This window comes from Natrix helvetica (genome assembly GCF_964273705.1).
Source record: "Natrix helvetica genome assembly, chromosome: 15".
Lineage (NCBI taxonomy): Eukaryota > Metazoa > Chordata > Lepidosauria > Squamata > Natricidae > Natrix > Natrix helvetica.
In genome coordinates, this window is record NC_138565.1 from 9,960,171 (window position 1) to 9,974,773 (window position 14,603).

Consider the following 14,603-nt stretch of genomic DNA (forward strand, 5'->3'; position numbering starts at 1 on the left):
GAAAACAGGATGAGGAATAAGTAAAAACAAAGATTAAGAAATAATTTAAAAGGTCTCAAGGCACCAAAGACTCAAAAGCTGCAGGGCACTCTATGAACCCCACACGCTCATCCAGAAGGCCAAGAGAGGGGGGACCTATCCCACTTTTAGGGAGAGGGTGTTCCATAGGGCAGGGTTAGAGAAGGGTCTCTTCCAAGATCCCACCAGTCAAAATTCTTCAATTGACGGGGTTAACCCTTCCCTGCCTGACTGGGTGGGACTGATCAGGGTAATAAGGACAAGATGCTCTCCCATGTGGATTAGCCTCTTATGTAGCTCAAGATTGGTTGTTGCAAAGCAAGGCCTGTTGGATTTCATTCTAAGGCTAGTCTAGGGAAGAGAAGGACCAGGGGAGATATGATAGCAGGCTTCCAATATTTGAGGGGCTGCCACAGAGAGGAGGGGGTCAAGCTGTTTTCCAAAGCACCTGAAGGCCAAACAAGGAATAATGGATGGAAATTGACCGAGGAGAGATTCAACCTAGAAACAAGGAGGAATTTTCTGACAGGGAGAACAATCCACCCATGGAATAGAAGTTGCCTTTGGAAGTTGTGGGAGCTTCATCCCTGGAGGCTTTCAAGAAGTCTCCAGTGATGAAGCTCCCACAACTTCTCTTCCACGGGTTGATTGTTCTCACTGTCAGAAATAAGGAGTTCCTCCTTATTTCCAGGTTGAATCTCTCCTGGGTCAGTTTCCATCCATTATTTCCTCGTCTGGCCTTCGGGTGCTCTGGAGAATAGCTTGCCTCCCCCCACCTCCTCCTCTCTGTGGCTATTCTCCACACTTAAGAAATTCCCTAAACCTAACCCTTTTTTGCAACCCTTACTGCCTATCTTCACCCAGGTCATCTTCTCGGCTCTCCACAGAACGTTCTCAAGTTCATAGTTCCTTGCCCTTTACCTTTAAATATTAGCGTAGGGCGACCCGTGCCACCGTGTGAGTCAGGAAGGTGAGATCTGCGGCACTCATCTTCCAGGCAGCACCTCGCCCAGGGAAGAGGCCCTGTCCCAAATGACATTGCTGATCCTTGTCTCTTCACAGATGGTCATGCAACACTCTTCGGAGCAAGAGGAGATGAGAGCTTTTCCCGGCCCTCTCACCAAGTAAGTTCCCGAGGCTTTTAAGGCATCGGATTCGGTGCATTTGGTTCTGGTGTAGTTCACCGGTGAACTCTTGATAACGCTCAAAGGCAGGGAAATCTTGGGGCAGGTTATTTGCTTCTGACACTCAAAAAGTGATTTCATCCTTGGAGCCTGGTCTTCCCTTCTCTAGACTTTTCAGCTGTCCTTACGACATCGCAAGTGTTGTGCGATGATGATATTGGTACTGAAAGTGAAGGCGTGAAAGCTTTGGGTCATCCCACGTGTCTCCTAAGGGGCAGCCAAATGTTTTGCACATAGAAACCGCAGTGGGTGTTGTGGACAGGAGGACGGGCCTGTTCTCACCAAGGCTTCCCAAAAGCATGAAGCCAACTCCGTGTCCCGATAAAACCCTTTTATTTAGTTTAAAGGGAATTCCTCTCCAGCAAAGTCCTGGGGAACAATCTTTCAAGGCATTTCACAACTGCAGACCTTGGAGAGCTGCCAGGCCGATATCTTCCAAATGCCAGGCTGTAGTGGCAATTACTTTGCAAGGAGTCAGGAGCAGACCTTCACCCGAATGAATGGAACTCAGTGTCTCCTGCAAACTCCACTCCCCTTTCGCTCCTCTTTATTCTCTATGGGAGGGGCCATTCACTGTCCACCTGTGGCTTTACTCCTGAGTCGGCCCTTACTCTTTAGCTGTTCCCTTCTCCTGGCAACTCTGCGCACGCGCACATCGGGAAAAGGCCCCAGCTGTTCTTCTGCCCCACTGATGTCTGACTCCGAAGGCAGCTGAGAACTGTCAGACAGCCCTGGCCTCATCTCTGCTTCCGACACAGCCCTCGCCAGAGCCTTCCCCAGACTCCAGGACTGGCCCAGGTTCCTCCCCAACCTCCTCACTGCCTGAGTCTGCTACCAGCTCCGCTGGCTACTGGAGGGCCACAGCAGGACCTTACGGGCAATAGCAGCAATGTGAGCAGCATCAGACCAAGTAGCATAAACCCAGAATTAAGGTGACGGTCAGAAGCATTTATTGGCTGGATCCAGACATAAAAAAACCACACATTGCTTTCATTCACCCAACAACAGTTGTGCATATTGTTTGGAAACCGTAGGGGCGGGCTTTCCAAGACAAAATCTCATAAGGCAAGGACTCCCACCTTGCAGACGAAGCGCTCTTTCATTCCTAGGGTGTAACGTCTTGTGATCGTAAGTGTGTGTGTGTCTCTCTCTCTCTCTCCCTTCTTGCAGAGATGACACCCATAAAGTGGACGTTATTAATTATGCCCAGAATAAGGCCACCCGCTGCTCTCAGAACGATGCTCTGATTGACAAGGAATCGGCTCGGCTTCTCTGGGACTTTGTTGTTCTCCTGTGCAGGCAAAATGGGGTATGTGCTCAAGGCCTCCTTTCCATGTCTTGTATGGCTTGCGGTCAGGATTCCTAATTAAACCATGATTCTTGAGCCAAGTTTCAAAAGAAATCCAGTTATTTATTAGGAGCAACATGTCACGTACCCAAGTAAAGCCAACTCTGACCCCACGTAATTTACGACCCAATTATGACCCTGTTCCACTCCCCCACCCCGCCCCCAGGGTGTGTCATAAATCACATTCTCCAACGGGGCACTTTCGTGGGCTGTAGAGATCATGCCCCTCCAGCTGCTGCAGGTAACCTGGGAGACAGCCTTGAGAAAGATATGCGTGGAATGTGCTTCTGTTTGTGTCCGCTGTGCTGCGTCGTCATTTCCCCATCCCTCTTGCCTATGGCAACTCGAGAGCAGGCCAGGGATGCAAGTTGCCACCAGTTCCCCACCTTTCAGACCTTCATGCTGGTTATCTCAAAGCTTAACAGATCCAAATTGGCGATGGGAGAAGCTGAGGAGCTGAGGAGCAGGTGGCCCTGGGGAATACACCCACACCCCTCCCTTCTCCCCTCCCCAAGCATCTCCCCAAAGTGTCACCAGTGTTAATGTCTTTAATTTGGCGGGAAGGAAAGTGGGAGAATAATCCTGTTGACTGTACTTAATGCACATGATATGGAGTTGATTCATATTTATTTAATTCATCCTGAGCCTGGTTAGCTTAGCTCTGCCTTGAGAAATGCCCGAATGTTGGCTTGTAAGAGCCTTCTGGGTGATTTTTTTTTTTAGTAGCTAATTTTATAACTTAATTGAAATAAAAGGTTCGTGACCAAGGACCCTTTCTGCAGCCAACTTGCAATCAATTCATTCCTTGTTAATTATTCTTCACACTTCCTCAGTCTGGTAAGTTCCACATCGGAAACCGAGAAAGGACACAGGGATAGAGTAGAAAAAGATTGGGGAAATTTTTGCAAAAGATGCCCTTTGAAGCAGATCCTTCAGCAGACCTGATAATTCATGGTTTATCCTCTATTTTCAAGAAAATAATCATGCTCCTAATATTGCATTGGCATCCTTCAGTCTCAAAAGACTATGGTTATTATGCTCTGGGAAGACGTCAAAGCTGGAGTATCCTCTCCAGAGAACGAGGCCTGGGTAGATTAATATGGAGGATAGACTGTTACCCAAGCAGCCAATCCCTCCTCTCCATGTCACTGAAATAGTCCAATGAAACAGCAGAGCCGATGCGATTGGTTCCAGCTGCGTCGCAGGAGTTACCAGAACATGGTTGTACACAGTCACGAACTGCTTCCGGGACTCCAGCTCCGGATTTTGCCTGGAGGTTGACTCCTGAAGCCTTTTTCCAGGAGTGGAGAGAGCCACAAGGCAGGGGAGGTTTGTCATCAGAGTTTCCCGTCTCCTAGAACAGCGATGGCGAACCTTTTTTGGCTCGCGTGCCATAAGTGGGGGGAGCGCAGGGGGGTCATGCACACTACAGGCGCGACCCCCCCATTTTTTGCATGCTTTTTTTGCCCTCCCCAGGCTCCAGAGGCTTTATAGGAGCCTGGGGAGGGAGAAAACAGCCTCCGGAGGCTTCAGGGACCTTCAGGACGCTTCCCTGAAGCCTCCGGAGCAGTCAAAATGAACCTCTGAGCAAACCGGAAGTCCGTTCCCGAACTTCCGGTTTGCCCATAGGGCTGGTTTTTTGCGCTCCGGAGGCTTCAGGGAAGCTCATGAAGCCTCCGGGGGAGCGGGGGAGGCTCTTTTCGCCCTCCCTAGGCGCCTATAAAGTCTCTGGAGCCTGGGGAGGGTGAAAATGGCTTTAAAAAAGGGTGAACTCAGTTGGCCAGCGTGCGTGCGCGTGCTGGCCAGCTGACAGGGCAGCGCCTCGCGTGCCCTGACAAATGGCTCCGCGTGCCACGTGTGCCACAGGTTCGCCATGACTGTCCTAGAAGATGGCTCTGCTGCTTTATCTGTCGTTGGGGCATAGAGCCCTCTTCCGCCTTCCAAACCATGGACCTGTAACCCTGGGAAGGGGCCCTTACGAGGTGCTCCCAGCCGGGCCAGCTGGACCAAGGTTTTTTAAGGAGGGGTTACTCCTCCATCACTCACCCTTTGTCCTGGCTCGTGACAGGCAGAGCCTGGCTTCCCAAACGTTGGGCCCAGGATGGCGACCCTAACATTAGTATAGTGCTTATTGGGTAGGTTGTATGATGGGGAGGGGCACAATTTCTTGGGGTGTTTTCAGGATGAGCCCCACTCAAAGGTATGGGAACCTCGCCAAGGTTTGTTCTGGGGAAGTTTGAAGAAGATGCCTTGGGTTTCATTATTGCAGGGGTGTCCAAACTTGGGAACTTTAAGACTTGTGGACTTCAACTCCCAGAATTCCCCAGCCAGCCATGCTGGCTGGGGAATTCTGGGAGTTGAAGTCCACAAGTCTTAAAGTTCCCAAGTTTGGACACCCCTGCATTATTGTGTTACCAAAACGCTTGGAATCACCCCTTGCCTTCTGCCCCAGAGTTTCCGTAGCTTCAGTCACCTGGAACAAAACGTGTTTTCCTGCAGCTCTCTGTTCCTTCTCCGTTATGTCGGGTGTAACTGAGGTAATAGTTGGGGCTAGAACATCCTGGACTTTTCATTTTACCAGGTTGCTGATTTCAGCAGAAAGGTTCACCCTCCTCTCCCTTGATTTATTAGTGATACATTCACAGATCTGTGCCCTCCCTTTCTACGGCCACCTCTGAGTTAATGTTAAACAGTAGGGTGGACTTTCCACCCTGAAATTAAACTCCCACTGCGGTAGAAAGCCCCAACAATAAGTCACCGTCTCCTGTTTTGCCCTCTGGTGGGTTTGATGGGCAAAAGCAGACCCTCCCTAGAGTTTCTGCCCCCCCCCCCTTTCACTACCAGTCTGTCCAGGATGTCTGTAGAGATTCTCAGCCATCCATGTCATGGTTGTTCTAAAGGTGCTTTTTTCAGGAGGCAACTGGGCTGGCTTTTTTTTTTCTTTTGAAGACATTTTGCTTCTCATCCAAGAACCTTTTTCAGCTCTGAGAGGATGGTAGGGCATGGAAGGATTTATATTCCATGCAGACACCTGGTCCTTTGATCCTTTGAGAGGGACATTGAGGCCACCTGGAGGTTTCTCTGTGTCCTCAGGATCACCTGAGTGGTGCAAATGGTTCCTGTAGTCTGCAATTTTCCCTCTGGAAATCCGTTCCTACTCCCACCCCATTCCAAGAGTCTTCCTCCCAAATTGCATAGCTAGAAATCTGTAGAGATTCTCCGTCTCATCCAGGACAGGGTTGTTCCAAAGGTGCTTTTTTCAAGAGACAACTGGACTTTATTGTTTTTTTTTTCTTTTGAAGACATTTCGCTTCTCATCCAAGAAGCTTCTTCAGCTCTGAAAGGATGGTGGGGAATGGAAGGATTTATACTCCTTGCAGACGGCTGGTCCTTTGAGAGGGACATTGAGGCTGCTTGGAGGTTTTCTCTGCGTCCTCAGGGTCACCTGAGTGGTGCAAATGGTTCCTGTAGTTTGCAATTTTTCCCTCTGGGAATCCGTTCCTCCTCCCACCCCATTCCAAGGGTCCTTCGTCCCAAATGAAATAAAATTGCAGACTCCAGGAACCAGGAGCACCACTTCTTCAAAAGAAAACAACGAGAAAGTCCAATTGCCTCCTGAAAAAGCACCTGTGGGTCTGTCTAGGATGGTTTCTCAACGTTAAGCCACTTTAAGGTGTGTGGACTTCAACTCCCAGAATTCCCTTGTTTTAAGAGCATCCCTTTTTATTTGTAGACCGTGGTGGGCACGGATATCGCTGAGCTTCTGCTTCAGGATCACAAGACGGTGTGGCTGCCCGGGAAGTCGCCCAACGAAGCCAACCTGATCGATTTCACCAACGAGGCTGTGGATCACATGCCCGAAGAGAGCGGGGAAGCTCAGCTGTCCTTCCTGACGGACAGCCTCATCGCCACCATCGACAGCCTCGAGAAGGAAACGGAGCGCTTCCGAGAGCTGCTGCTTTATGGACGGAAAAAGGTGCTGTCTTGCTTGGCTTCCTTCCTTCTTGCAGGTTGGCCTTTGCAAAAACGAGGAGGAGACCTGCAAAAGAATTAAATGAATATCCTGCATTCTTTTCCCAATAGGATGCTTTGGAATCTGCCATGAAACACGGGCTGTGGGGCCATGCATTGCTGCTTGCTAGTAAAATGGACAGCAGGACGCATGCTCGTGTGATGACCAGGTAGGAGATGAGACCTCTGTGTGCCTCTGTCCTCAATCGGGACGGAGCTTTATAAAACCCTTAGTAAGGCCACACCTGGAATACAGCATCCAGTTTTGGTCACCGCATTGCAAAAAAGATGTTGAGGCTTTGGAAAAAGTTAAGAAAAGAGCAGCTAAGATGATCAAAGGCCTGGAGATTAAAACATAGGAAGAACAATGGCAGGAATTCAGTATGGACGGTGTAGAGAAAAGAAGGACTAGGGGGGACATGATAGCAGCATTCCAGTATTTGAGAGGCTTGAAAGACGAGGGAGTCAAATTATTCTCCAAAGCACCTGAGGGGCAGGACAAGAAGCAATGGATGGAAAAACTAATCAAGGAGAGAAGCAACCTGGAATTAAGGAGAAACTTCCTAACAGGACAATTAACCAGTGGAACAGCTTACCACTATAATAATAATAATAATAATAATAATAATAATAATAATAATAATAATAATAATAATAATAATAATAATAATAATAATAATAATAATAATAATAATAATAAAAATATTTATTTCTTAGCCGCACCCTCTCCCGAAGGACTCGGGGCGGCGTACAACAAAACATAGGAAATAGATATATCGACATACATATAACAAAACATATACCAAGACATATATACGACATATACAAGGAGGAGGTGAACTGATAGATAAAAACAAGTAAAAACACAATGTTTAAAAACCCCTAAATAAATTGAATGCAATTAAAATACCCCAAATAAAAAACTCGTCAGGAGCGATATAGTTGGATCAAAGTTGAGCCAGGCCAGCAACTTGAAAAAGGTGGGTCTTGAGCTTTACACGAAAGGAGCGGAGGTCAGAGGTATTCCTAATATCCGGGGGGAGGTCATTCCACAGGGCTGGGCCCGCCACAGAGAAGGCTCTACTCCTAGGCGCTGCCCCTCGACACTGTCTGGTGGACGGCACCTGGAGGAGGCCCTCTCTGTGTGAGCGGATTGGTCGCAGGGATGTATGGGGCAGAATACGATCCCGCAAGTAACTAGGTCCTGAGCCATGGAGCGCTTTAAAGATTGTTATCAAAACCTTGAAACGCACCCGATAGACCACAGGAAGCCAGTGCAGCTCGCGCAGGAACGGTGTCACATGGGAGTACCTAGTACTCCCCATAATTACCCGCGCGGCTGCGTTCTGGACCAACTGTAGCCTCCGGGTGCATTTCAAGGGAAGCCCCATGTAGAGAGCGTTACAGTAGTCCAAGCGAGACGTCACCAGCGCATGAGTGACTGTGCGTAAGGCGTCCCGGTCCAGTAGGGGGCGCAATTGGCGCACCAGGCGAACCTGGTGGAACACCCCCCTTGCCACGGCTGTCACATGGTCATCCATGGACAGCCGGGCATCCAGGAGGACGCCCAAATTGCGCGCCCGCTCCACGGGGGCAATTTGAATGCCCCCGATGGCCAATGATGGAATTAATTGGCTGAACCGGGGAGCCGGTACCCACAGCCACTCCGTCTTGGAGGGGTTGAGTTTGAGTTGGTTGTCATCCATCCAGATCCGTACGGCTTCCACACACCGGGACATCACTTCGATGGCCTCGTTGGGGTGGTTCGGGGTGGAAAAGTACAGCTGAGTATCATCAGCGTACAGATGGTATCCCACCCCGAAACCACGGATGATCTCACCCAGCAGCTTCATATATGTGTTGAACAGGAGTGGCGAGAGGACCGACCCCTGTGGCACCCCACAAGTAAGGGGGCGTAGGGTCGACCTCTCCTCCCCTGCCAACACACGCTGCGTCCGGCCAGAAAGGTAGGAGCCGAACCACCGCAAAATGGTGCCCCGGACCCCCAACCCCTCCAGCCGGCGCAGCAGGATACCATGGTCGATGGTATCAAAAGCCGCCGAGAGGTCTAATAGGACCAGGATAGAGGAACAACCTCTATCTCTGGCCCTCCAGAGATCATCCACCAACGCGACCAAGGCCGTCTCCGTGCTGTGACCGGGGCGGAAGCCGGACTGGCGCGGGTCTAGATAATCATTTTCCTCCAGATGCCGTGGAAACTGGTAGGCCACCACACTCTCTACAACCTTCGCCAAAAAGGGAAGGTTGGAGACAGGACGATAATTGGCCAGCTCCAAAGGATCCAGGGAAGGCTTCTTGAGCAAGGGTCTCACCACCGCCTCTTTCAAGGCGGCCGGGAGAGACCCCTCGCTCAGCGAAGCGTTCACTAGGTCCAGGAGCCAGTCTCGTGTAACCTCCCAGGATGCCAGTACAAGCCAGGAGGGGCACGGGTCCAATAAACATGTGGTGGGTCGCAGTCATCCACGCATTCTGTCCAAATCCTCGATGGCAACCAAGTCAAACTCCTCCCAGGTCGATTCCTCAAGACTCGCCATGGGCGTCTCCATTGGACCACTGACAGGGACCCAATCCTTCCGGATTTGAGCGATTTTATCCTGCAGATATTTCCCAAATTCCTCTGCTCTGCCCTGTAGAGGGGCCTCCCGCGGCCTCTGAAACAAGAGGGAGCGGGACACCCGAAACAGGGCGGCAGGGCAGTTCTCCGCGGATGCAATGAGAGTGGCACAATATTGGCGTTTGGCCGCTCTCAATGCCACAAGGTACGTCCTTAAATGGGCTCGTGCCTGTGTTCGATCAAGTTCGGAACGAGAGGATCTCCAACGACTCTCTAGACGTCTCTTGCGGCATTTCATCACCCTCAGCTCCTCGGTAAACCAAGGGGCCAGGGTGGATCGTTGCCGCCGGAGAGGCCGCAAAGGCGCCACCCGGTTCAAGGCCCCGGTAGTCGCATTATTCCACGCGACCACCAGGTCCTCTATCCGGGGGCGGGTCAAGGTTACAGGAGGTGGCCCAAGCTCCGTCTGGAACCTATCTGGTTCCATCAGGCGCCTGGGGCGGAACCATCTAGTGCTTTCCGGTTCCGCCTCCCCGCAGCGGGAGGTAGCACCAGGGAAGTCAAGGCGAAGGAGTGAGTGATCTGACCATGACAGGGGAGTGATGGTTAAGTCCCCTCCTCCCAGATCACTCAACCACTGGCCAGAGACAAAAACGAGGTCCAGAGTGTGTCCTCCCTCGTGTGTCGGGCCCTGAATCATTTGAGTCAGGTCCATGGCTGTCATGGAAGCCATGAACTCCCGAACCCCCTCTGATGCTTCTCCCATCGATGGCAGGTTAAAATCCCCCATCAATAAAAGTTTGGGGGTCTCAACCGCCACCGATGCGATCAGCTCGAGGAGTTCAGGCAGGGCCGCTGATGTATAGCGAGGAGCCAGGTATACTATCAGCAGGCCCAACTGTCTCCCAGGGCCCCATTTCATAACAAGGGATTCACATCCGGACATCTGTGGCGCAGTAGACTCCCTCGGCTCTAAGTCCTCCCGAATAATTACTGCCACCCCACCGCCCCTTCCCTGGGCCCGGGGCTGGTGAAATGCTCTGTAGCCTGGTGGGCACATTTCCACGAGGGGAAGACCTCCCTCGTGGCCCAACCAGGTCTCCGTTATTCCCACGAGGTCCGGCTCCCCCTCTAAAATTAGATCGTGAATGAGGGGGGGCTTGTTAACAACGGACCTCGCATTGCATAACAACAGCCTCAGGCCCTGGGTCTGTAACTCTTGACCACCTAGACCGCGGGGATTGGTACAAGCGACCGGGTGTAACCAGCAACCACGGTCTCCCAACCGACTATAAGTTCTTAATCTGTCCTCGTATCTGCCCCTCCCTGCGACCGTTGGAATTAAAGAGCCCTGTATAGGAATGATATCCTCCCCCTCCTCCTCCCTTCCGCTCCTTCTGCTCACAACCACACCTGGAGGCCCAGCTCTCACATCGCTCCTGATCTGACCCACCCTGGAGCCCCCTAAAAAGGATAGAAAACATTTCATTAAAAACCCCCTAAGTTTGCGCTTCCTCCACCTCTCTGGGTTCACAAACCCGTCATCAAGGTGGGCCCCGGAGGGGGCAAAGGGCCATGCCTGCGAGAGGGGGGACTCCCGCAGCTGGAGCAAATCCGACCTCGAATAGGTAATGGTAAAAAGCTATGACAAAGTCAGAGTGCTGTTGATGTTGTGGGAGCTCCATCACTGGAGGTTCTTAAGAAGGGACTAGGCAGTCTCTTGTCTGAGATGGTATAGGTTCTCCTGCTTGAGCAAGGGGCTGGACTAGAAGACCTTCAGAGTCCCTTCTAGCTAGTTTCTATTCTGCTCTGTTCTGCTCTATAGAAGATCTTTGGGTGAGATCTGATCAGGAGGCCAATGCAACAACCTCTTTCCTGGCTTTGGGCCTTGCATTGTCTCTCCAAGGAGGAATCAAGGCAGTTTTCCTCCTTGGAAGGTTGATTGCTGATCTTTGTACTCTCTTCTTTTTCTTTTTCAACCTGTCTTTATTTCATTCAATACACAGTTAAAATAAAACATATATAAGTAAAAAAATAAATAAATCCAAAAGGACAAATGGAAAAAAAAAAAACCACACGAAACAAAACATTAAAAAGTTGCATTAAAAAAAAAAAGACATTTACACATATTATCCCCTCTGGTTGCATACTGATGAATATATTGCTACAACATTAGTTCCCACCCCCTGCAAAACGAGTCCTCCCAAAAATTTGAAAAGACTGAATTTACTATATTTAATTAAGCAACAATGGAAGAGAAATGATATTTAGAAAGAAACATGAATATTTGACCCAAGACAATTTATTTATAACTCTTGGGATGATTTGGGATAGATAAGATGCCAGATAAATTTTTGTAGGAGTGGATTACAGTAACAGCCTGTTACCAGAGAGTTTTGAAACTTGAAATTTTGTTCTGTTTCACTAATATTGTTGGGTCCATTATCCCAAAGGTGCTTTTTCTTCAAGAGGCAACTGGACTTTCTGGTTTTTCTTTGATGACGTTTCATTTCTCATCTGAGAAGCTTCTACAGCAGTCTTAGCAGTTTAAAACATTTTGCAGAGCTGAAGAAACTTCTTGGATGATCTAACAGATTAACAGAATTGGAAGGGACCTTGTAGGCAGGGGAGAAATTCAGCAGGTTCTGGAGAACCGGTAGCAGAAATTTTATTTGGAGAACCAGCAAATACCACCTCTGGCTGGCCCCTGGAGTGGGGAGGGAATGGGGATTTTGCAGTATCCTTCCCCTGCCATGCCCACAGAACCTGCAGTAAAAAATCCTGAATTTCACCACTGCTTGTGGGTCATCCGGTCCAAACCCCCCCCCCCAAATAATAAATCAGGAGACCCTCCACCATTTCTGACAGATGGCAGCCCAGTCTCTTCTTGGAAGCCTCCAGGGATGAAGCTCCCACAACTTCTGAAGGCAACTTCTGTTCCACGGGTGGATTGTTCTCACTGTCAGAAAATTCCTCCTTATTTCTACATTCAATCAATAAATCATAATAGAGTTGGAAGGGACCTTGCGGTTGTAAGGCGAGGACTACCTGTAGAGAGATTAGTCACCTGGTTAGCTTGTCCATCAGCCTGTTGCAGATGCTGAGAGGTGTTTTCTTTCAGGATGGAGACACTGTGGTCATCAGATTCATAGATGAATAGAGTTGGAAGGGACCTTGTAGGTCATCTGGTCCAACCCCAACCCCCCACTCAAGCAGGAGACCCTACGCCATTTCTGCCAGATGGTAGTCCAGTCTCTTTTTGGAAGCTTCCAGTGATGAAGCTCCCACAACTTCTGAAGGCAACTTCTGTTCCACGGGTGGATTGTTCTCACTGTCAGAAAATTCCTCCTTATTTCCAGATTGAATCTCTCCTTGGTCAGTTTCCATCCATTCCTTGTCTGGCCTTCGGGTGCTTGACCCCCTCCTCTCTGTGGCAGCCCCTCAAGTATTAGAAGACTGCTCTCACGTCTCCCCTGGTCCTTCTATTTACTGGACTAGCCATGCCCAGGATGAGAAGGGAAACCTCTTTGAAGAAAACCAAAAAGTCCACTTGCCTCTTGGAAAAAGCCCCTTTGGGACAACCATGACCTGGATGACTGAGAATCCCCATAGATTGGTCACGAATCTTGAAGACAGGTGAACATATTATACGTAGACTTAGTAGTACTCTCTTCTTTCTAGATTCGCCAACAGTCTCCCGATAAACGACCCTCTACAGACTGTTTACCAGCTGATGTCTGGCAGGATGCCCGCAGCCTCGACCGTAAGTGCCAAGAGTTGAGCCCACCCCGTAGCTTCCAAGGGTCGGGATTACAGCTTCCATACTTCCAGGGAATTTTGGGACCGATGGCCTCAATATTCGGAGACAAGTACCGTATTTTTCTGTCTATAAGATGCCCCCATGTATAGGATGCCCCTCCCACTTTTCTTAACCAAAATTCAGAAATCGATATTTTAAACATTAAATAGAAGACATTTATTTTTGCAGAATTAGTCTCGCAACCGTGGTGTTCTGTGACCCAGCTCCCCAAACACGACAAAGCCTCTGAAGTTAACTCAAAGATTCCTTTATTAGCAGAGCCCCGGCAAAAAGTTTCTCTCACACCGCAGGCCAACGAGTCTGTCTGGCAGGGAGATGAATATTTACCTGCCACACCTATTCATCTCCGGCCCCTGTCTTTTGTCCCCAGAGACTTCACTAGCAGTGGTGGCTCTTCCTTCCCAAGAACCGGCCCATAGATTTCCTCTCCTCTCCTCTCCTCTGCCTTCTGCGCATTGGTGCACAGGCACCGGACCCAAATATTCCTCCTCCTCTTCATCAATCACTTCCAGACCTGGGGGCTGTTGACTCTTCATTTGAGGGCTGACAGATGGCCCAGACTCTGCCCCCCCTCTCTCCCTCCCTCCCTCCCTCTGACAGCCCCATTCCCTCTTCCCCCTCGGAGCTCTCAGGTTGCCTTGATGCTGATTCTGAACACCACACCTCCTCCTCTTCCTCTCATTCGGCTGCTGGTGGGGCCACCGGCCAACAGGCCACATCACACGGTTCTCCTCACTTCCACCCTCCACCCCCGGGTCTTTAAGATGCCCCTACATTTTTAGGTCAACATTTTAAAGAAAAAGTATTGTCTTATAAACAGGAAAATACGGTATTTCTATAGATCGCTTCAGCTCTTCTGTGCTCATCCTGGTTGGGATGCATATCCTTTGTGCCCACTCTATGCCAATGTGATGCCCTTGGGGGCTTTGCAAATTTGCTGCCTCCTCTCATCTTTCCGTGGCTCACACAGAATGGGCTTCTCCCCCTCTTTTCTTTCAGTGCTGTGGAGATGAGAAGTGGGGGGACTGGAGACCTCACCTGGCAATGGTTCTGTCCAACCTGACCAATAACACAGACGTCGAGTCAAGGACGATTGTCACCATGGGGGACACGCTGGGTAATCCTGCCAGGGCAAAGGGTGTGGAGGGGGGACAGTGAATCTGGAGCGGGGGGAGTGGTTGCATCAGGATCTTTTTTTATTTTTTTATTTTTAAACAAACAAATATAAACAGACATAAAACATAAAAACCGTCCTCCAGTTACCTACCGTGTGTCGATTGGTTACAGATTTTTTCTGCTCCCTCACCGCAGTCTTCGCTTACAATTTACATAGAATCTCATATTATCAATCTAATATATATGCATACAATTATTATCGTTATTAAACATTTATTTGACTGCAACCATTATTACTTCCTTTTATGTGAGATATTCTAAGTTTAGAATAAATTTATATTATGGCATTTCATCACATCATCCCAAAACCATCCAATAATATTACATCTTTCTATTTTATTCTGTATAAAATTGTTTATCTTTGGTTACAAAATTTTTATGTATCCTCTCCATAGTCCTCACTTATAATTTATATAAAATTTCATATTATCAATCTAGTATATATATACATTGTTATCATTGTTAATCATT

The 14,603-nt window shown here is 49.2% G+C and overlaps 1 protein-coding gene across 3 annotated transcripts in view; it reads left to right on the plus strand.

The window, feature by feature from the left end:
- SEC16A (SEC16 homolog A, endoplasmic reticulum export factor) overlaps positions 1-14,603 on the plus strand; it is a 64,427-nt gene that overhangs the window by 22,776 nt on the left and 27,048 nt on the right. For all 3 annotated transcript variants that reach the window (XM_081967057.1, XM_081967058.1, XM_081967059.1), the window contains 6 exons: positions 1,081-1,142; positions 2,373-2,511; positions 6,284-6,526; positions 6,634-6,731; positions 12,818-12,899; positions 13,956-14,073. In XM_081967057.1, coding sequence (XP_081823183.1) covers positions 1,081-1,142; positions 2,373-2,511; positions 6,284-6,526; positions 6,634-6,731; positions 12,818-12,899; positions 13,956-14,073 — 742 coding nt within the window. The remainder of the gene's footprint in view (positions 1-1,080; positions 1,143-2,372; positions 2,512-6,283; positions 6,527-6,633; positions 6,732-12,817; positions 12,900-13,955; positions 14,074-14,603) is intronic.